Below are 21,786 nucleotides of genomic sequence, written 5' to 3'. Positions count from 1 at the left end.
CATCTTTTGGGAACATTGCATTCCTCTTCCTTTTAGCCCAGTTCCCACACCATGACAATGGCCTCTCTGTGTTTGAAGTATTCGGACACTGAGTGACAGCAGGCGAGGTCCCGCCCCCCATCTGTGGCCCGAATCTTGTTGCAGGTAACTCTTCCTGTTGGGGGCTGAAGCAACAGTTAATCTGAATCTCTGGCACAATAATCAAACAGGAAATGTCAAACAAATATTTTCAAATGGAAACTGTCACGTGTTCATTATTCCAGAAGGTCTTTAATTATATGTAGTATTACTTTCTACAGCTGTACCACATATATTAGTCACAGATTGTACTTTAAACCATGTAAAGGTCACGTCAATAGTTTGCGTGTTCTCTTTGCACATACAGGGTGTAACATGGAATTACGGATATTTTGTGACTTTAAATGTTCCAATGTGTGAATGTGTGTTTCTCCGTGTTTGTCCCGTTCATAAATACCGAATATTCAACCATAGGCTGGATCTTTATTTCAATAATAATACTTCAAATAATTGAAATACTTTCTTCAGCAGCAAGATGTTTTTAATTCAGTTTTTTTTGTTGGGCTTTGTTTCATGTTTAACATATAACATACCAGAACTAGAAATATCCTATATAATATACATCTCTTACCACCATAGTAATTGATTTTGACACAAACTACCATGACTCTGAAACTTGAAATAGTATATTTTTATGGTTTGATAATGTTTGTCAATATATCTTTGTGTTTTTTTCCATTTAGTCGTGTAACGTGTTCAAATATTTGTAGCTTTCCTGTTTGCTGTTGTTCTAAAATGAAAACATATATTGTACGAACCTATAAGTACTTCTAATACCTTAAAGAGACAGCAGGATCTAGGGAAAGAATATTGTAATTGAAAACTGTAATGAGCAAGGACTTGATAAATCCATTAGCCGCGTGTCAGTTACTGTTGTTGAACCTCTGCATTTGGTCATTTCTGCCTTCAGGCCATAAAATGTTAATTCATAATAGATTATTTGACAATAATTTGAGAATCAGTACTATTGATTGTATCTACTGATTTAAAATAAATACCTAAATGAACGGCTCAAAATTAAATTATTTCATTCCTACAAGTTACTTTTTCTATATTTAAGAAGTCATTTCAATTCGTATTGAGCATAAATTAAATTAAAGAACCTTCCTCCTTACAGTGATGGGACCAATGATGCGAGTAATGTGTTACTCTCATATGACCACATTTTTCAGTACCGAGCAATCTAATGCGTTACTAACTCCAAACCAGTAATCTGATCAAAATGACTTCTCCAATTCACTGTGTGTTACTATTGTAGCGTCCAATAAGACAAGTTTGTCAACACTAAACCACATCATTGCAGCAATAACAACTGCAGAGATGTTACACTATTTTTGTATTTTTTTTCCTTTTTCAATCAATCAATGACTTTATTTGTCCCAGAAGTGTGCAATTAAAATGTTGCATTGAGCAGGTAGTGCAAATAAAGTACATTTAGTAAATACAGTAAATAAAGTTTATTGTTGTTGCAATAAAGTAATGCAACAACAGACTACAACTGCATCACCAAGTAAATAAATACAAGTAATAGTAAAACTCTGATAATAAAAGCTTGTCAGATATAAATACAACAAAGCGCCCTGTGAATCATAACCTCACACCAACAAGAGATAGAATAGCGGCTAAACAGCAACACTAATTGACGTGTTGGAAAATAAAAAAGCCAGAGTGGCACTGAAGGTGTTCGCAGGCATCCGGCCGAACTGGAATACTGTCGGCGGGTGCGTCGTCTGCTCGGGAGGACGGACGGGATGTTTTGTTCCCCGCTGGTCTATCCTCCAGCGGTGGTAAAACCTGCGGGTCTTCATTCGTTGCCAGACACGATCTTGGCAACAGAAGACTGGGACCAGATCCAAGGACACACTCGAGGTGTGGACGTAAAAACGCACGCTTCCAAATTTAGAAACGGGCCACGTCACGAGTCGGTCAGAAGACCGGCGGGATGCGTCAAGATGACTGTGCGCGAGTCTTCAGGCACGCACCCTGTTCGAGTGCAGCTTAAAACTCGTTCAAATGATCACCTCTCTCTCTATTTATCTTTTTCTCTTTCTGCTGTTCGGCCAAGAAAGTCCATTTACAGGAGAAAGCGGTAAGGGGCACCACCACCACCACGTGTTCTCCCATTCAAAGCGTCAACATGCGACTGGAACCATGCCAACAACAACACGTGTTGTTAAACTGTCCTGTCCCAGTCTTAACGATGCTCTTATCAGGAGCTGGCAGCTCGGCGCCCAGGAGGTCAAAACACTGAAATATTTCATTGTTGAGTTTGGTGGGAATATTGCTAAGAAGAGACACCCCCTCAGTTGAATCTATGGTGGTTTGTTCAGGTGGAAGTTTGATGAAACGCCATCAGGTTTGTTATTCCACTGCTTGGCCAGCAGGTGGAGCCAAAGGTCCATCAATAGGGGCACATGTGGAACAGCTTCAGTTGACTTCAAGTTGGTTGTTATGTGTAATAAACCCCTTATTTTATTTAAATGCTACTTACTAAAGCCAGAGACCAGATACTCAGTGAAATGTAACTCTTTGTCTTCGTGTGTTTACTTGTCCAACTACTGGCACATGTCCGGTGGAACCGTCTACTCTGGCTACGGTGCTCATGAGCAGAAACAAGCATCCTTTGAGGCAGAGCAGTTCACAAACATCAATACATTTTATTATGAAAATAAGACAGAACAGCTTTCCTCCATTCATGCATTACGAGCTGATGAACGACATGAGGTTTGTTTTTTTTCCCCTCCGGACGACACGTCAGGATGGTTCACACAGACGCTCCACAGTCATCAGTGTGAATAGAACAAGTAGCTGTTGTGTGGCTCGTAGACGACAAGATTTAGTGTGGAGGTCTGGATGGATGGATACGCGTGTGTGTGTGTGTGTGTGTGTGGTAGGAGGCTTCTCTGGTGAAGAGGGGTGTGGGGGGGGGGGGGGGGGGGGGTCGTTGTTCACTTGGCCTCCTGGGCTTTTTTGGCGCTTTGTTTCTCTTTCGCCTGGGGAAATAAGCAGAGGAACAATGTGGATTTAGACACGTCCTGTCGTTTGGTTGGTTTTCGAGATATTAAAACTAAATATTGAGAGAAGAATTCTCAGCCCTTTGGTCAATCTATCGTGAGCAATGGTCAATCCTGTCATTTGTAGGAAGGGTGTCAAACTCCTGGCTGAGGGGCCACATTCAGCCCAATTTCATCTTGATCGGTGGCCCAATAACCTTTAAATTTAGATGTAGAGTATATGTAATGCAAATGTCTATATTTAAGCAAAACTTCAGATACAATAAGTCCCAAATCTTTTTTTTTTTAGAAAACAGAATATATAGAAGTAATAATACCCATTTTATCAAAATTTTAACTTCGATTATTTTGTGTGGAGCGATGCAATGAGTTTCTCTCTGGGATTAATAAAGTATTTATATTCTATAGACAATCTGCAAGGGTTAGGTACGCCATCTGGTGGACAAACATATAATTGTAGATCTAGTTCTGAAATAATTCCGATATTTTTCTCAAAGAAAGAACTTGATCACATATATCACAATTACAATGGTTTTTCATCATCTTCCCCTCGCACCTACTGGTAGCACCCAAACACATTAGAGTAATGTGCATGTTTAATTGGGGGGGGGTTACCGGGTGATTTCGAAATGTCGAAGTACTTAAGCTCTCTGAAAGCAAGGAGCCACAGAAAGAGGGTGCATTACCTTCTCCACCAAAGGTATCAACTGCTGGTATTCTGCCAGCGTCTTCAGAAGCTCCATGATGAAAGGAAGGTAGTTGTGCTTTCGTCGAATGTTTTCAATCTGTGGGGAACAAGAATGTGGATCAAAGCAAAGGCGGGAGGGGGATTCTTTAGCTTAATTATTTTCGGTGGGGAATACAGTTGAATATGGTTTCCTGTGTGTGTGTGTGTGTGTTATTAATCTTAAGTACCCCAAGAGCACACTAGAGTGCATTGTTAAAGAAGCCCACCTTATATCTTTTAAGCTTCTGATTCTCCTCCTCGATAAGGAGCTGGTACTTGGCGATCTCTGACTGAATGGAGCTGAGGAAAGTGCTGCTCTGGTCCGTGTCCATTGGTTCGTCCTAGGAAGAAAAAGAAGAGTTCAAACTTCGAGATGAGAGTGGAGTCGTGGTCGGAACTCTCGCCTCATAAGCCAGAAGTACCAGGTAATGCTTCTCCGTCCAGAAGTTTCTCTCCATTGATTTTATTCTCTTTTCCACCAGTTTCTTTAATTATTTTTTACACATCTGATGACACAAACCCCTGGCTAACAGCTCCAGTCCACAAGATGAGTGAAGGAGATGCATCCACGGATGTAGGTTATCACACATGTTTATGTTAAAGAGTACATTTAATCCTATTATTTCAGGAGGGCGGGTGTCAATCTGATTTGATATAATCAGAAAACTGTAGTTGTCCAATTAAAAATAAATTATAAAAAAAGGCAAATCATACATGTATAATATGTAAACAAAACGCAAAAAAAACCAAAACATTTTTATTGTCTTACAGGATGTACATTAGATGCAAACCATCAGATTTTTTTATTCTATCTGGCACTTTCTAGTGGGAATCTGTCTCATGCAACACTTGATCTTATTTTCATTTATTTACAGACCAGTCATTTTCCAAATGACTTTCATCTCTTGGATAAAAAGGTTTAAAAAAAAAAAAAAAAAAGATTAAAAAACATGAAACTTTAGAAGCCGTTATCTTCATTTTAAAAGGTTAAACTCTCCAGTTAAATTTGATTTGGTGGGGAGAAAAAAAAAAAAAAAATCACAGAAATTTCTGTCTTGGTCACAAAGTTTGCCGTCCTCTGATCTAAACTCTTGAAAAGTCGAGTTTTTTCTGACGTGGATCAGTTGAACGAGTCACTCGGCTTCACTAAAGCAGGTGGAGTGCGCTCTGAGTGCGCTCACTACACCTTAGCAACGTTGACGGGTGTGGTAAAAACAATCTAAAAGTGCACTGACGATAGGACCGGTTCAGATCGTGTTTACAAAACACTTGTTGATTCATGACGCACGGCCATGTCATTCAAAGATCTCTTATGAAACTAACTTTCTTCTAAATCCTGTAAGACGACTGCATCTCGGCAATTTGGCGGCTTGAGGCCGAATCTGACACAAAGACACGCGAGTCTGGAAAACCACGGGATTGTTTTATTTTTAACTTGAGCACACTGCAGCTATGATCTCCAACTTTTAAAAGCTGCCAGCTGATGCATTTTACATGTCTCCTCCAGGAGGAGGAGGGGGGTGTGTGAAGCAAAAGAATAAATTATTCTTTGTTATGTCTGCAGCTCTTCTGCTGCCACTCACCTCGGTGAGCTGAGTCTGGAGCTCTGCAATTTTCCGCTCGTATATCATCTTTCTGTCCGACACGATGGCCATTAGGTTGAAGCGGATCTCTCCTTCGCTGTACCTAAAGACGCGGCCGACAAACTGTCAGGAGAACATAGTTGGAGAACTGGAGGTCGGTTAAATAAAGGAAACTCTTTACTTCTGTATCCTTTTCTCGATCACTGGGCGGACTGCGCTGATCCAGTCGTCCTGGTTACACGTGCCTGGTGGCAAAGAAGGAACAAAATAAAGAGAAATAAGCAACACGGCGCATGTTGCCGTTCATAGCAACTCCGAGCTGCACGTCGACATTGAAGTGACAGTGTTATAGGACATACACAGAGGTCAAGAAGACAGATATCAGCTGTGCACAGCAGGGCTGCACAGCGAGGGAGTTTTTTTTTTAAACAATAGGCCAATCAAAACTAAAACTGCAGGAGGAACTAAAGCAAAACACCAAATTAACTTTACCAAGGTCAATCGGTCCTTCTCGAAGTCCGTCCAGCTCGTACAGTCTGCCGTTGACGGGAACGTAGCTCACGAAATGAAAGGCATCCTCGTCTTTTGCTGACGACTTTGCGTCAAATTCAAACATCTGCTGTCTGCGGAAGGGAAGGCAACGGCATTGAAATCGTAAAAAGACAAAAAGGTCAACGATTCCACATGAGCTAAACCGGGAAAAGATTTTACACGCGTTTGTGCGCAAAACTGTCCGCAAAAGTTAGACCCAACTGGGTTGTCTGTCCAACTCGATGCCTGGAATACAAACTACATTGTCATCAGTGGTTTTGCTACTTCTTGTTTTGGGAATTAGAATGGAAGAATTACAGTGAATGGATCAAAGCAGACATTTTTTTTTTACAGGGAAATGGCCCACTGTATTAATGTAGATGTTCCCAACAAAGTGGCCAGTGAGCATGTGAAACTACATTGAAAACATAGTTTGAGAGCAATGGTATTAAAGCGAGTTTTCTTTGGCATGTCGTTAACCGAACCAGCTGTGACTGCTGAAGGAATCACCATCGCGGATTCATATTTTTAAAAGCCGACTGATGAATTAGCACCAGACGAGCCAATCGCTTCTCACCGGGTCTGAGCGGAGCGGGGGAGCTCAAAATAGCACGGAGCCAATCAGACGAACCCTCTTCTCGCTGGATGTGATATGAGCGGGAGCTTACCTGGCAAAGCCGTTGTGAACTTGTCGGATCACTTCGGAGTTGCTGAGAGCCAAACCTTTCATCTGAAGAGAGCCGAAGATGCAGGATTATAATGCTGACTGTGGAACTCTTTCCTCAAGAAACTCAGCTGTGGGCAAACAACACTGTCTACTACCGTTTCCCCTCATGTTCCCCGTTACTGATTATACAAAAATGTATTTAATTGAAACTGTATGAAATACTTTTGCACAATATATCACAAATGTATCGCTATTCATTGCCGAGCATAAATATCATAAAAGGCAAAATATGAAATGATGTCTCTGTGCTTTCCAATTAAAAATGATAAATTCAATTATGAAAGAAATCTGCTATGAATTCCCCCCCAAAATCGTGATTAATTGAAAAAATCTGAAGAGTAGTTATCTGGAGAACAAATCTCTTTAATTATAATATTAGTACTGAACCACGTCATCTCTCATGATAAAATACATACTTTGCGATATTAACATAACGGTCCTGTTAAGTTTTTATTTAATTATAATTTTTTTGTGGGGCACTTATTTTGGAAATGGACATAGTTTTTAAAATCAATTATTTTCTGCCCCATGGCCAGAGTGCAGTAATTAGTTAATCAAGTACATTTGTGAATATAACTGCAATTTATCAACTCTTTTATATGTCTTATTTCCCACAGCACGGGTAGGCTGCTGTCTAATAGATTACAGTATGACGGATCGTAGCTCTAATGTTTGATGACATTATGTCAAGTTGGATGAAACCCCCAAAAAGTTTGAAAAATAAATAAATAAATAAAAAAAATACCGGTGACATACAGCTGCGTCGAAACTTTGTGAGAACTCCCGGAACTCCGTCAGCGTGTCTCCGAGCAGCATGTCAGGGTGGGTGCAGTTAAGCAGAACACTCACTATCGCCTGGGTGGCACAGGCGTTGTTAATGACCTGAAAGCACACAGATAAAGTGCAAAGTCATTAACGGGACAGATATAAGAACTCTGCTGTCCATTTAGATCAATGCATGGTACAATCATGACTGTGCACACGGCAGTGTGAACAACCCCCATGTCACTCCTGGAGGTATTCGACATTTAGCACCAATAGAGAAGTCTAGTGATGGAATAAAGGACTCCATCCTCCCACTGTTGTCCCCTCATGTCATAGGTCCATTCAATTAATTACCATAATTCATTATTGAATTCAATTTGGATGAACTGCACCGTCGCATAGATAAAAGTATTTTGCAATTACACTCTTGTTCACTTTGTCCTACAAGTGCAGCGAAGACATGCTTCGTATTTACTCGAAGAAATGCATTTAAAACTTCAATCGGGAGGGATGAATTACACCTGAGTGTTTCATAGTAATAAAGTATTACCAACAGATAAAGCATTAATTAGGCACAATGTTGTATTTAATAAATGCGCTCTTAAACTATTTGAGGTAATATTTACTCAGTATCTGTATGTAAGAAACATGTCCACGCATATGTAGATGATGGCGTAGTAAATGTACAATGTTGGAGGATCGCTTGAATTTAGAAAAGAAAAAACCCAAAGCGGCATAAACACTTTATACAGTTAATTTAGTTGGTTAACACAAGCAGGATTTCTGCTTTCGGTCCGGTTCAATTTGTCTTTAATATGCGCAAATGTAAAACTGCTTATTTACCATTAGAATCCGATAACTGGGGGACGTCAGACCATCGCGCTAATCGTACCAAACACGTTGACATATTTCAGAAATGTGATGATTGAATAACGCCGATCTACATTCAAGTCCCTTCTTGCTTTTCTTTTTAGTGCTCATAGTAACATCTCACAACAGTCTCCGTGTAAACAGCAGACAACAAGGTTTCTGAAATGCTGCTGAGCATGCGCACCATGGCTGTAATATACTGTTCTTCTGTACATGCATGAGCATTTAAAGAACAACGTTTGCCTCCAGAGGGTCATGACTCTCAGGGATGTAACAGGGTTTGTAATTGTCCCATGAGGTCATGGTATGGGCGGTTCGTTCGACTAATACATCCGAGCGAATACTTAAAAAAAAAACAACAACACAGTGGCTAAGACATCAAGTGTCTTAACTATATATGAACTGGCCGCAACTAAAAGGTACAGTGAAACTCCTTATGACTAAACTACAAATGTTCCCAGAAACAAACAGTAACTTAAAGATGAGCTGATGACTGTAAAAGGGAAACTTTGTCTCAATCTACAATTGTGAGAATCAATAGCAATCCTGAAAATGTGGTCATCCGCAAATGTGAATGTCCGTCTACTCTCCAATGTAACTAATGTTTATGGCGTATTATTCTCTGCACGCTTGTCGGTTTTCATTACAAACAACCAGCAGAGCAAACTCACAGTTCTGCATGCCAACTATATAGTTTTCAGCATTTCTACCATTTCTGTGCAAATGGATATAATTTTCAAAACTTTGCCATGTAAACACAAAGTTTTTCTAAAAAACAAAACAAAAAAACAAACAAAACAAAAGCAAAAATAATGCATTTTCGCTTAAAATGTTGTGAAAATGGGGCCCGACTCTCACCCACATTATTGCACTGCTTGTATGCAACTTCACCAAGGAGCTATACATGCACATTTCTGGGACTGAGGACTGTACAGGAGGCAGATACCAACTCTCCACGGGTTGGCTTCCAAGCCTGCACTCACACTGGATATTTTTTCAGATGAATGCGAACCACTACGACACAGTGCGGACCATAGATGACGGTAATTTGTAGAGTTGTGGTGAAATGAGGGGACACAGACGGTGCCACTACAGGCTGCTCCTTTATCATTAAATATGAGGGCAGAAGGCAGTGCAACCTTTCCATGGACAGAAAGAAAAGGAACACCTCCCGTGACGGCTTCAGCCTCTGCACACCGACCTGTGCAGGCTGAACTAATGCATTTTCCACCGTTCCAGAGCCTTAAAAGGAATACCTGGGTTTGGAGGGTGCCGTCCAAGTAGAAAAGTCCAGTCCAGTGTCTCGATGGGTCTTACCTCCTGTGTTTTCCACTTAAAAATTCAGTGACCTTGTGAGGCCAGGACACTGCGGCAAATGTGAGAGCTTCACACGGACCATGGTCTGCTTTTGCAACCACTGATACATATGAAATGAGCTATTCCACCCAGTGATTTCAGGGTTATCAGAGGAAATGAGGCTTCCAATAGAACACCCATGCATGCCCATGGTCAATAAGTAAACTCCACACAGAAACGTACCAAAGCCCAATCCTGGCTCACAACAAAGCTACAACCAACATACTCAACTACACCCTCAATGTACCTGCTTGGCAAAGAAGATGTGGTCAAGTCTTGAATCCTGGACAATTGATCCTGCAGGCTCCTCGCCAGGCTGCCACTTGAATAGGAAAATCAACCCATGCACTGGTCTGAAAGAGAAGGGGGGATAACATATGAATATAGCCAGTACAACACGAAGCAAACACGATAAAGCTGCTGCATGCATGGGCATACTTCAAGTTGTCAAAGTTCTCAGGCTCCATGCTCCATATCTCCTCAACCTGGGCTCCTTTGCAGCCTGAAATTTAAATAAAAGAACAAGTAAAGCATCGGGGATTCGTTCACACTGGTTTAAATTGACGGGCAAAGGCAAAAGAGGCAGAAATCACTTATCAGCAGTGAGGTGAGTGCAGAGCAAAACAAACGAGTTCATTTCGGGTTTGTTTTCACGCGCCGTTGTTTTTGAACGCTGAGTAATGCTAGCCGTTTAGCACGCTTGTTAAGTCAGCCGAAGCGACTCAATCGCTACACGCAACACACGCATACAATGCCTATGATTGGTGACGGCAAAACATACGTAACTCGTGGCATTTTTATTTTCCAGAGGAAGAGACAACAGTTTGCGAGCCACTATTAGCATCGGCGCGGCTAACTAGCGAGCCAGCGCTGTCGGTTAGCCACGTTACAATGAATGAGCGGAGCGGTTACTCACCAAAACCCTTGATGAGCTCCGTGAAGACCCCGGGGTCGCTCTCCATCAGGCACCACTCTCCCGCACTGCCAGCCATTCTCAACGGAGCGTTTTCTTTTGAGATATTATGACTAAACCCGATTGCTCAGGTTAACAAGACGCCTAACTGTTAGCTGTGTGCAGTCGGGCTAATTATACCGAGGAACTGGAATGACGTCGACTCCGGGTGTGCTCGCTTTGTGACACAGCGTACACCGCAAGGACGGCGATTTATTAATACATGTTACCATACATTTAATAATCGAGGATTTTTCTTTTGAATTTCAAATGCGAACAAAAGTGCATAAATGCGTAATTACAGCCTGTTTATAAATACAGTTCTACCTAACCAGAACTAATACCCGCCTCCTCGAGAGGAGAGGGAAGCGCTTAAGAAACACTCATGCACTAACGCAAACACACGGAGACGCCGGAAGCTGATAACGGTCTCTTTATTAATGTATTAAAAACACACACACACACACACACTTTCATCATAAGACACTAATATAATTCCCCTGGATTTATTATCACAATCCAACATAAAATCATTCATGATATGCCCAGAAAGAAAGGCTGCCTTTTATATATTGTTACAACAGAACTTAGAATTCCAACATAACGAATACATTGCTTTATGTCAGCCAGTTATCGATAAAAGTATCAGACAACTTGCTTCTTATAGAAACAGTTTTTTCTGACTTGATGTGATGTGCAGTTTTCTTTTGCTTTTTCTTAATCAAGAGAAAAGAGAAAAGTAATTCCACTATGCCATTTTGATCAATAATGGCAGCTTTAATAACAATTATAATAATAATAGTGATATTAATGTACATTCTCGGGACGTAGGAGACAAAAAAAAAAAGAAAAACAAAAGGTTTCCATCAAGTATCTACTACGCTTTGATAAATAAATAACATCGTTACACACAAGCAGTGTACACCTTGTAACACGAGCTCGAGCAAACATTTAATAAATATAGGGTTGAGAATAAATACAAGGGCGGTTAGTCATTTAGTGAACTGTCCACTGCCGGAGCCTTCGGAGCCACTGCCAGCACAGCAGGGGGCACACTGCTCGATCAGGGGGACCAGCCTCCCTTGCTGATGGAGCTGCTTGGTGTCGGAGCCGCCTCCGATGCAGTTCCCGTTGATGAAGACTCTCGGCACCTGGCCATCACAGGGAGTCAAGAGTGAAGATGCAAAGTAAGACAAGCTCGTTTGTAGAGCATATTCTCAACATTAAAGAAGAATAGAAGAAAATAAAAGACAAAGAAGCCGAATAAATCTCAAAATGCTTATTAAAACAGCTAAAATCTGAATGTAATACAAGACTCAAGCCACGTTTACATATCGTTTCATGTGAAAATGTCCTATTTTGGTGTTTCATTTCAGAAAAGTTTCACGCTGACGTGACAACTCCTTCATGACACTCTAGAGGCAAACGTTGTTATACTGCAGTTAGCTTGTCGGGTCACTAGTTGTTGCTGTGTTTTTGTAATACAAACTACACCAGCTTGTGTACAGGGAAGTACGGTACTTCATAAAGCGTCAAAGCTCCACTGAACTGTATTTCTCAATCGTATAATCACACTCAGTATCTGTATATATAAACATCTGTAATTATCCAGGTGATGCTGTAGTAAACCTACATATGATTCCCTATGCTGTTGTTATGTAAACAAACAGCCAAAACAGCAACATTTCAATATTAACACTTAAAATTATGGTTGCATATACAGGGCCTGATAGTGGGAGAGTTTTTGTATTTCCAAAGCCGTTACTGCTGACGTGGACCCATATTATATGTGGAATATATTGTAATCACAATACTACTGAGATAGTGGAACATCATATTTACCTCTATTTAGTGACACTACTTGTTGAGACGTGTGTTTCTGAATGTATTTGTCTTCAGGTTTGGCTGCAGTTATTTATATTTCTACAACATATTTTCTCATATTCGAGACGATCACAGGACAAGCTAAATCAACGGTCTTTTATTTGTAACATTTAGACTTGATATGAGTGACGCTCATAACCAAAGTAATGTAAGATATCACTCAGAATTATAGAGTAAAAATTAGTTTTAAAAACTTGTAGATTGCTATGAAGTCCTTACTTTAGCTGCAGCTCGACCAAAACACAATTATAAAACAAATTTGGAAAACTGTGGTTGTTTTTGTAAAGCAAAAGCTGAAACACCAGGATGTAAAGACAACTGGAATCTAAAAATAAATAAACTTTTCATGCATGTTAATCAGATATACGAGTGTGTGTGTGTGTGTGTGTGTGTGTGTGTATAGGGATATTGGTTATATATGTGATTGCACAAAATGCTTGAATGTCACATGCCTGAAATGAATGAATAAGAATTAACAATAAATAAATAAATAAATAAATATAAAAGGCATCTCTCACTGTTCTGGCTCCAGTTATCTGAGCTAAGGCCTCCTGCACTCTCCTCCCATCGTTGTGCTCGTCCAGCTCAACCACCTTGTAAGTCGCACCGATTTCGTTGAACACGTTTTTGGCCATCCTGCAATACGGACAAGTGGTCTTGGAAAAGATCACGACGCAGTTCTGTGACACCATCTCCTAAAAGATCAAATAAAATAATAAAAAAAAATGTTTATTTAAATACCAACGCAAACAGAAATTGCTTCTATAGAAGAGGTGAGAGGGAAAGTGCAGAGCAAAGTGTGAATCCCAATGTCTGCCATTGATGAACTAGAAAATATGGAACATATTTAAAATTATGTTTATTATATGTATATATTTTTTACTATATAAAACCACAGATGCAACTTTCGGATAATTTTCATGAACGTATCTTAAAAAAAATTCTAACATTTAATTAAATAGAAAAATAACACAAATACAAGGAATAAAATGGCGTAGGTGCATGGTACGATTATGAAGTCTAATAAACTCCTTTGAAACTAACAGATTTGATCATTCATTAAATAATTATGTCCTCACCTTGACTTTGATTTTAGCGCTTTTTTTTTTTTTTTTTCCTATTAGAGTGTTTCAATCAAAACATTCCCTTTAGGAGTTCAGGGTGCAAACCACTACACCTGGGGTGAAACACTACTTCAGTGGCCACATAAAGTGCAGTTTGATCCCAAGTGGACCAGACCAGTTAATAATTACATTATAACATGTATCTAGGAAGATCCAACTGAAATAACTGACATATCGTGTAAAACATTCTATAAATGTGTTAAAATTTCAATATAATACAAAGTTGAAGGGTTCAAACCAGGTATGTTGGTGTTAAGCTCACCTCTGAAACAACCAATCGTTCTTTACCTCAATCCTGATGTATTGTACTGTATAATCTCAGTCTTTTTCCAAATAAGACTTCACCCTATTGGTCTCCTACCTCTCCGATTTTAAATTTTATCTGAATGAAACCTTTTAAATCACATTTTTGAGCATATTTTTTCATGTGTAAAGTTTTACATGGATGCTGCATAATTTACCGAGTCAGAAAATGTACTTGTTTGCGTTCTGGTTGGTCTTGAGACAGATTCAAACCCATGACCTTCCTCACCATGCTGTGAAAGTATTAACCACTACACCTCAATGCTGTCCACTATCCTGGACATCTCCATTTATAGCAGCAACATGGCCTCTCATTTTGAACTTTGCACCCACAGCAACAGAGTATTCGCACTAAGAGTACTCACCTGAACATACTGCATACAGGCGGTGCTAGTCAGGCCCCCTGTGGCGGAGGACGTCAGATTCCCCATTCTGTAAAACATAAATACATTTAAAAACAAAAAACTCAAGTAGCACGACTTTAAAGCTGTTGATCAAGGGTTTCAATTAATTCTGTCACGGCAAAAGAAGATGCACATGTAACCTCAGAAAGGCGAAGACATCAAGGCACGAGATGAGCTGGACACAAATCATTTGCATCAGAAAAACATCCAACCCAAGCGAAGCCACTGCTCTGTGTGTACATACGTCCATGACTGTAGGTCTTTGACTACCGAGAACTCCTTTTCTGCACCTGCACTAAGGCTCATGTTCTGGGTAATCCAGGATTAAAGGGAAGGCTCCATACGCTCCTCACTGCACTAGTCATTAGACCAGATTTGATGTAGACAGGCGAGATACACACCCTCCAACGAGATCTGGAAACACCAGGCTGACAGTATTTTATTTTGAAGTCAAAAATACAGTTTTCTTAATGCTTTACTGCTGCCATTGGGTTTACATAAGACATGTAAATTCTACATTTCCTGACAGACACACCACAGAAGAATAAATATGCCCTTTCTATTGACCCCAACACAAACTAGTTTTCATTCAGAGGTCACACAGAGCTATATTTCATCTTGAGTGGGCCGGACCAGTAAAATAACAACCCAAAACAACCCTTAAATTTGAACTCCAAAGTTTTTATTTCAAGTTGATGTGTACGGAGAACTATTAACTCCCGAAAATTGTCACAATTTCAAGATAAAGCTCATTCCATGCCCTGTTTGCACAACATTTCGAGTGAAAAAGCATTGTGTTTGTATTTTCATTTAAGGAAAGTTTGGCAGAAATGCTAAAAATGATGCCACTAGTCAGTACAGTTGATTATTTTCCACACACACACACAGAACATTATGCTGCAAACTATTGGATTGCTATTACAGGTGGTGACTGAAACTACCAAATCCCAGGAGAATATGGACTGGGAGTCATGACACTCTGGAGGAAACTTTCTTATTGTCCATCTACTTCTGCACGTGCAGAGATATTTACTATGGTGGCGGTGCACATGCTGCTGGTTTGTTAGCAATCAGGTACATAGCTTTCACTGATATGTCTGCTTGAATCTTAGCGCTGCGTTATGTTCACGAAATAAAAATGTGTTATTAAAAAACCGCAATGGCTTCTATGCAATCTTTACAATTTGCTCATTTCTTGGGCCAGATTGGCCGGTTTTTGGCCCGCAGCCCACATGTTTGACACCATTTACATAGACCTTACAACCTCCACTATTGCGTGACCTTCGAGTCGACATTGAGCAATACATCTATTTCTATCTATATATGCCCTATTTGCGTTACGGTAACTTGAATTGAGACAAAGTTCGATGTTTTTAATACTTCACAACTCATTCAGCAAATGAAGTCGCCGCATAGTTGCTGTAAGCAGTTAGCATGAGAGACCTTCGGCAGCCGGTCCATGCCGCCCTGGGAAGACATCCTGCTCGGAAAAACATGGCAAAGAGGGAATACACGGCCAAAAACGACTCGAGCTGTGGCCCGAGGTGAAGCATGCGGTTAGTATGCGGGCGGTTCTCACGCGACAAGACACGTCGGCTGTCCCGTACACTTGCGGTTTGTTGTTTATGCCTACCTTACGTGACCGGCGGAAGCTGTTTCAGACGCACAGCACGTTCCGGACGTAACGTACGCGTGACGTCATCGGTTTCGCAATCGCAAAAGCGCGTCCCCGAGAAGAATCCGCACGAATGATGAGTTCATGACCATTTCAGAAGACATTAAAAATAAATTGTTTATGGAAAAATATGACCGTTTTTTTTTTATTCAATTCAATCTTATTTCTGTAGCGTCAAGTACAACACAGTCATTTCAAGGCACTTTTACAGGGATAAAAGTAATAATTAATAATAAATAAATAATTCCACATGAGAAAGCATATTGTGAAGAAAACATTGCAGAACCAGGCTCAGAGGTGGAGACTTTTTGCAAATCTGGTTGGGATGAGTTGATAGAAAGATAGAAAAGAAGAGAAGAGCAATGATCTAACAAGTTGACTTGATTATCTGTTGTTTCTATGAGGATGGAACAACTGGCCTTCGCTCAGTGTTTGCTCTTGTGTGACTTTCATGGATGTAGCTATTAATAGATTTGCAACAGATTTGTCTTAACACCACTGCTGAAAGCTTAAGCCATGAAACAATTAAGCATTGTAAACAACCTCAGCCCTTCGTAGGCATGTTATTTAAACACTTGGAAATTCAACATTTCCATCAATTGGGTGTTGTTTTGGATATTTCGAAATGCTCAGAGGTTCACAGAAACAGGTCTTTCACATTCTGAAACTCTCTCACATATTAATGAACTCTCACATACATTGTAGAACTCAGTCGTATTTTTAGCCTGTATAATTTTATAGCTTGCCGTATATGTTTTTCAAATGAGTGAGCATTGAAATGTACAAACTTATATGACTTATTTTGGCCCTCATTTCTCCTAAACCCATGAATGCATGTTTTTTGTGGGCATTATATATGTAAGTATGTTTAACATTAAGTATGTTGTTGCAAAAACGAAAATAAAATAGGGGAGTGTGTAACAAAATAGACAGATATATGATCAGATATGACACGAGTGAAGAGCAATAGAGCTAGCTCTGTCCTGAGATGGCCTCTCGACCCGGCGAAGGCGGTCGGAGAAAGGAGAATGATGGCTGAGCTATCATCCCCTGATGGAAAACACCCCATGCAAGACAACCTGTCAGCACTGGGCAGCTCTTTCAGTGACAGGCTGCTTCACCTGTGCTGCATGAAGACGAGATACTGCAGGCACTTCCTTCCTGCAGTTGTCAGGCTTTACAATAAACCTTGCACCCTGCCAACCAAAACAAAGCACAACTGACAAAATCAGTCCAGTCCAGTGCACTCATGAAATCTGTTTCGTTACTTATTCTGTCTTTTTCTGTCTGTTTTTTTTCCCTTCTCTTAACCGATTGTCATCTTACCTGCACAGTCAAAGTAATAAAGGACTATTTTATCTCATCTCTTCAGTAATTATAACATTGATCAGTTCCAATTCCAACACTCAGAGTCCCTGAAAATGTACAGCCACCCCTTTGCTTTCCTCTCTCCTCTGTTACTCCCCCCTCAAACTACCAGTAGAGGCAGACAGCCGCCCACCTTAAGTCTGGATATTTCATCTAAAGTTGAGTTATCCTCACAGTTGCCAAGCGCTTGGTCTAGCGAGAATTGTGGAGTTTCTCTTTATAATGCTGTGAGGTCTTGACCTCAAGATGTAAAGTGTCTCGAGATGACGTATCCTATCAATTTTGTGCAATATAAATAAAACCGAAGTGAACTGGAAAAAGAAAAGAAAAAAAGAAACCTGTGCCGATGTCAAAGGAAGCAACAAAAAAGATTGAACAAAATGCCTCTCTTATCTCAGTCTGCATGGCACAGATAATAAAAAAAATCTGTTTTAAAAGGTGATTATTTTTCCCCTTTATCCTCAAAGGTCTGTGCCACTTCTTCAATTAGAGGAGGAAATGTTTCACTTCAATCTTCTGAAGAGTCTGTCTGAAATCTAGAGATATGTGATGAGGCAACAGAAGAATTCCTTCAGTTAAATTTTTCAAAGCTGGCAGGGAAATTAATCATTTTGGAACTGGATTGGAACCATGGAAGAAATGGAGTAGTTTTACTTTAGAGTGGGTAATATTCAAACACAAACCCAAAAATGTTATGAAAGAAGGTGGAGAAAAGTAGTAAGACTCAAACATCTGCGATAACAGACAAGGATGATTGAATAAAGCCCTCTGATGACACAACTGATATACGTTTTCAGTCGTTATGAAGTAACTGGATGGATATCTGACATGTTTGAATCTCAATCTATTAATTGTAAGCATGTGTTTACATTCAAAGACTTCTTTGAAAATAGGATAAGCTACTGATTCAACTCATGTACTCAATGAAAAATGAAAAAAAAAATAACCATGTTCTCCAAATCTGAAAAGGAAAAATGAAATTTTCCCTTTCATAGTACCCAGGGCCTTTTTGTTTTAGACCCCAGCTGAATATGAATTCCCTTTTTCTTTCTCAAAATGACTTCAGGAAGTGGAGAGTTGATTAAAACGTAAGAAGAAGGAAGAAATTCATGATAATGAAAACGTGAAAATAAAATGAAATAGTGACGGCCAAATGAAGCGTCATGAAGCACTGTCTTTACTTTCTCAAGCCATCAGATGGCGCTGTCTGGTCAACAAATGTTTGAAAGCACATTTCATTGTCAGTCTTTCAGCCTCTATCTTTACACCAAGAACACCATCTGTCGGGGTGAGAAAATAAAGAAAGTGGTTCATGAAGCTTCAAGCTGATTCTTTTAAATACATCTTTGGAACTCTACCTTTCGTGTTTGAGTCATTTGAGTTCAGCCAGTATTTGAACGGACAGAACAGGACAACTCCCTTTTAACAAGAATGAATGGATGGATGGATGGATGGATGGGAGATGTAATGAAGTACTTTGGCAATTTATTACCAGTGGGAAAGATAAAGTATCATTGTTACTTTGTTACCACAAACAATTTACCTGATTATCTTCCTCCCACTATACACCCCAAACACAATCTGAGGCTGAGTCCATACAGAAACAGGTATATTTGTATCCTCAGAAGATTTTTTAATTTTTTAATCGAACAGACATTTTGTTCACATAAACCAATTAATGCTTTTGGAGATTATAAGCACAAATAGTAGAATTGTCTAGTAGAATAGTAGAATTTATCAACTCCCAAGTTGATCAATCTGAAACAGCTTGCGTTTTCAAAGAAAAAACAGAAATTCGATGAAACAGTGACATCATAACCCCCCAGCTTTCATGCCAACATCACTAAAATCTCAGCTTGAACCTTATGTTTAACAATCCTGGTTTACAACATTGCTTTATTCAGACACACTTTTTGCTGGAGAGAAGATGGATGACTAAACAACACAATCTTAGTTGGATCGCTCTGTCCAGTGCGTCAAGTCAACATTACCTGCATTGAGGTCATCTTCTCAAAAGGCAGAGTCATTAGGTTGGATATAAATTAATTTCCATTGGCTGACCAAATGACCAAACAGCCACTAAGAAGCATTAAACCGCTTAATGCACGGAAGTCATGACGTTTAACGTAGCTATTATAGATAAAAGAAGCACTACATAATCTCCTACTAAGCCAATTAAGCAACAAAGAGGCCTGTGAGCTCATATTCGTATCCTACTAAGAGCCCTGTAATATTTCCTTTTTTCATGCACAGCTACAGAAAGAGAGACATGATGGCAAAAAAGCAATATTGAAGAAAAGACATCTTACTATCCAGAGGATATGGAAATCAGCTACAGGACTTTAAAGGGACTTAAATTAAAAGAGAAAAAGAAAGAAAGAAATAAAGAAATAACTGTCCTGTTCAGACACACTCAAGAAACTGTGTGCATCCCCTACCTCATGTAAAAGACGTCGGTAATGAAGCATGCAAAAAACATATCAAGCCAAAATGAAATGCTGACATGTGGAACTGGCATTTGTTGACAAATCGTTGGTGGACATATTCGCACCACTGAACCCTAAAGAACAATACAATTTGTGGCACACATAATGGGAAGGCCAACAATAGATTTATACAGTTGGCCAGGTGCAGACAAAAAAGAAATGAAAGAAAAAGACTCCTAATATCATTCCAATTTCGTATCCACCAAGTGTTTTATGCAAGAATGTAAGGCATTTTACAATTTGATTATAAATATCAGCTCACTTTATATCTGTTGGCAGCAACTCTGAAAGACTGAAAGAGTTTCAGATTAAAAACAAAATCATGTTAAGAGCTTGTGGACTATTTCGCAACCAACCAAACCAAGTTTTTATGCCAAAAATTCCACTGACATGACTACGTATGAAAAGAGTAAATTAGAGAGGCAGTCTCCTGAGTGTAAACATACATAGAGGATAACACTTCTGCAAGAAATCTTTGAAATTGTGAGACAATTCCTCAAATCATGTAATTCAAAATAAACCTGAACATGGATTTGGCATAAGGCTAAAACAGCTTAATATATATGAAAAATGGCTGAAAAAGGGAAAACAGCTAAATTGACTAAAATAATGTCTAAATAATTATATATATATAGCATACCGGTACTTGGCAAACTACAATGAACACAATATCATCTCAACATTTGACCAGGTGCTGTTTTTCTGATTGGCTCTTGCTTCAAAAATCAGACTGTTTACATATTGTTCCTACAATGGACTCTATTATTATAATGACTATTCCTTAATTCTTCACCATTAATGCACTTTTTTTATTTTTTTAGATACTATGTTGGGTTGTGATGCTCTTACACAAGTTCTTTATATTCATGACAATAACAATAAAGCGGTTGAATCTTGAAAAATGCACACAAGATCCCCCCACCAGGCCCAACACCTGGCACTCCCACCAATCAATAACAACTATATATTTCTTTTTAGTTGCCTTCCACCATTTATTGAAACACAGAAAAAGTTTGTACAAGGTTCTTATCTGGTTCAGAAAATCACTGCTAGGATGTTTTTAACCTGCAGCCAACTTTCCCAGCAAGAACAGAGATTTCCAAACATACATGCGCTTTTATACCGTATGCGAGTGAATGGTTGGTCTAGACGTGGGGGAGGGGCCGTAGTTTAGACTTAATTCTCCCTTGGCTGGTGGTCAGGTTGGTTCTAGTCTCTTGCCACTCTTCTATCCAGCCAGTCAAGTGGAGTCAGCAGCCTCTAGAAAGAACTGCCCACTCACTACACTGACTTCCTCATATCTGACTCCAAGATGATCTCCTCTGTCTGTCTTGACATCCTGACCCATTGCAGCCATGTCTTATTATCTTCTCCGAGAACAACTTCTTCTGTAAACATGATGTTATGTAGGATAGCTCCATCACCTTAGCTAGCCTCATCGGCTTCATCCACAACATGTATTAACCCTTCGCAGGCTGCGCCTAAATGCAGCCAATGCTTCTGACCCATATATGACCTAAGATCCTTTTAAGTGTTAGTAGCACCTGAAGCATAAATGTATTAGTCAATCAATATATATATAAATTTCCTCACAAATTCCCCCTTTCACACCTTTTTAATTTGTGAACATTCCTTATCACACCACCATGGATAGCCCTACCACCACTTTTCCAGAGAAAAAAAAAAGCACTGTTTTTGTTACCCCGGCATCCCCTTCACTTCCTTTTAGTGGTAGAGGATACCTGTACACTCCAAACACCTTGGCTGATTCACATTGACCTGTTCCCATTTCTCCCCAGTAATTGTAGAGCACACTACAGACAATATCCCCATGTTCTCCCCAGTGCATTAGACTAAAGGCTGGAGTTAACTTCCTCTAATTCCTCCCAGCCTGGCTGTTTCCAATTGTTCCTCTTTTTGTCTACATGCTCCAACAAGA

At 39.7% G+C, this 21,786-nt stretch overlaps 2 protein-coding genes across 2 annotated transcripts; both read right to left on the bottom strand.

Moving 5' to 3' along the window:
* Positions 1-2,752: 2,752 nt before the first annotated feature.
* Positions 2,753-10,722, bottom strand: uchl5 (ubiquitin carboxyl-terminal hydrolase L5). The gene is made up of 11 exons (XM_080505848.1): positions 10,568-10,722; positions 10,090-10,153; positions 9,899-10,004; positions 7,417-7,542; positions 6,602-6,663; positions 5,895-6,025; positions 5,584-5,647; positions 5,403-5,505; positions 4,047-4,160; positions 3,779-3,877; positions 2,753-3,071 (listed from the first exon to the last, which is right to left on the bottom strand). Exons 1-11 carry the CDS (start codon positions 10,641-10,643, stop codon positions 3,027-3,029), a joined length of 990 nt encoding a protein of 329 aa, XP_080361974.1. The 5' UTR covers positions 10,644-10,722; the 3' UTR covers positions 2,753-3,026.
* A 297-nt stretch (positions 10,723-11,019) lies between these two features.
* On the bottom strand, positions 11,020-15,994 carry glrx2 (glutaredoxin 2). Its single transcript, XM_080505652.1, has 4 exons — positions 15,952-15,994; positions 14,280-14,346; positions 13,006-13,182; positions 11,020-11,754 (listed from the first exon to the last, which is right to left on the bottom strand). The coding sequence occupies exons 2-4, from the start codon at positions 14,343-14,345 to the stop codon at positions 11,596-11,598; spliced, it is 402 nt and encodes a 133-aa protein (XP_080361778.1). The 5' UTR covers position 14,346; positions 15,952-15,994; the 3' UTR covers positions 11,020-11,595.
* Between the last annotated feature and the right edge of the window lie 5,792 nt (positions 15,995-21,786).

Source organism: Blennius ocellaris (genome assembly GCF_963422515.1).
Source record: "Blennius ocellaris genome assembly, chromosome: 12".
Lineage (NCBI taxonomy): Eukaryota > Metazoa > Chordata > Actinopteri > Blenniiformes > Blenniidae > Blennius > Blennius ocellaris.
The sequence above is the reverse complement of the archived record's forward strand: the minus strand, read 5'-3'. Positions and strand labels throughout refer to the sequence as shown.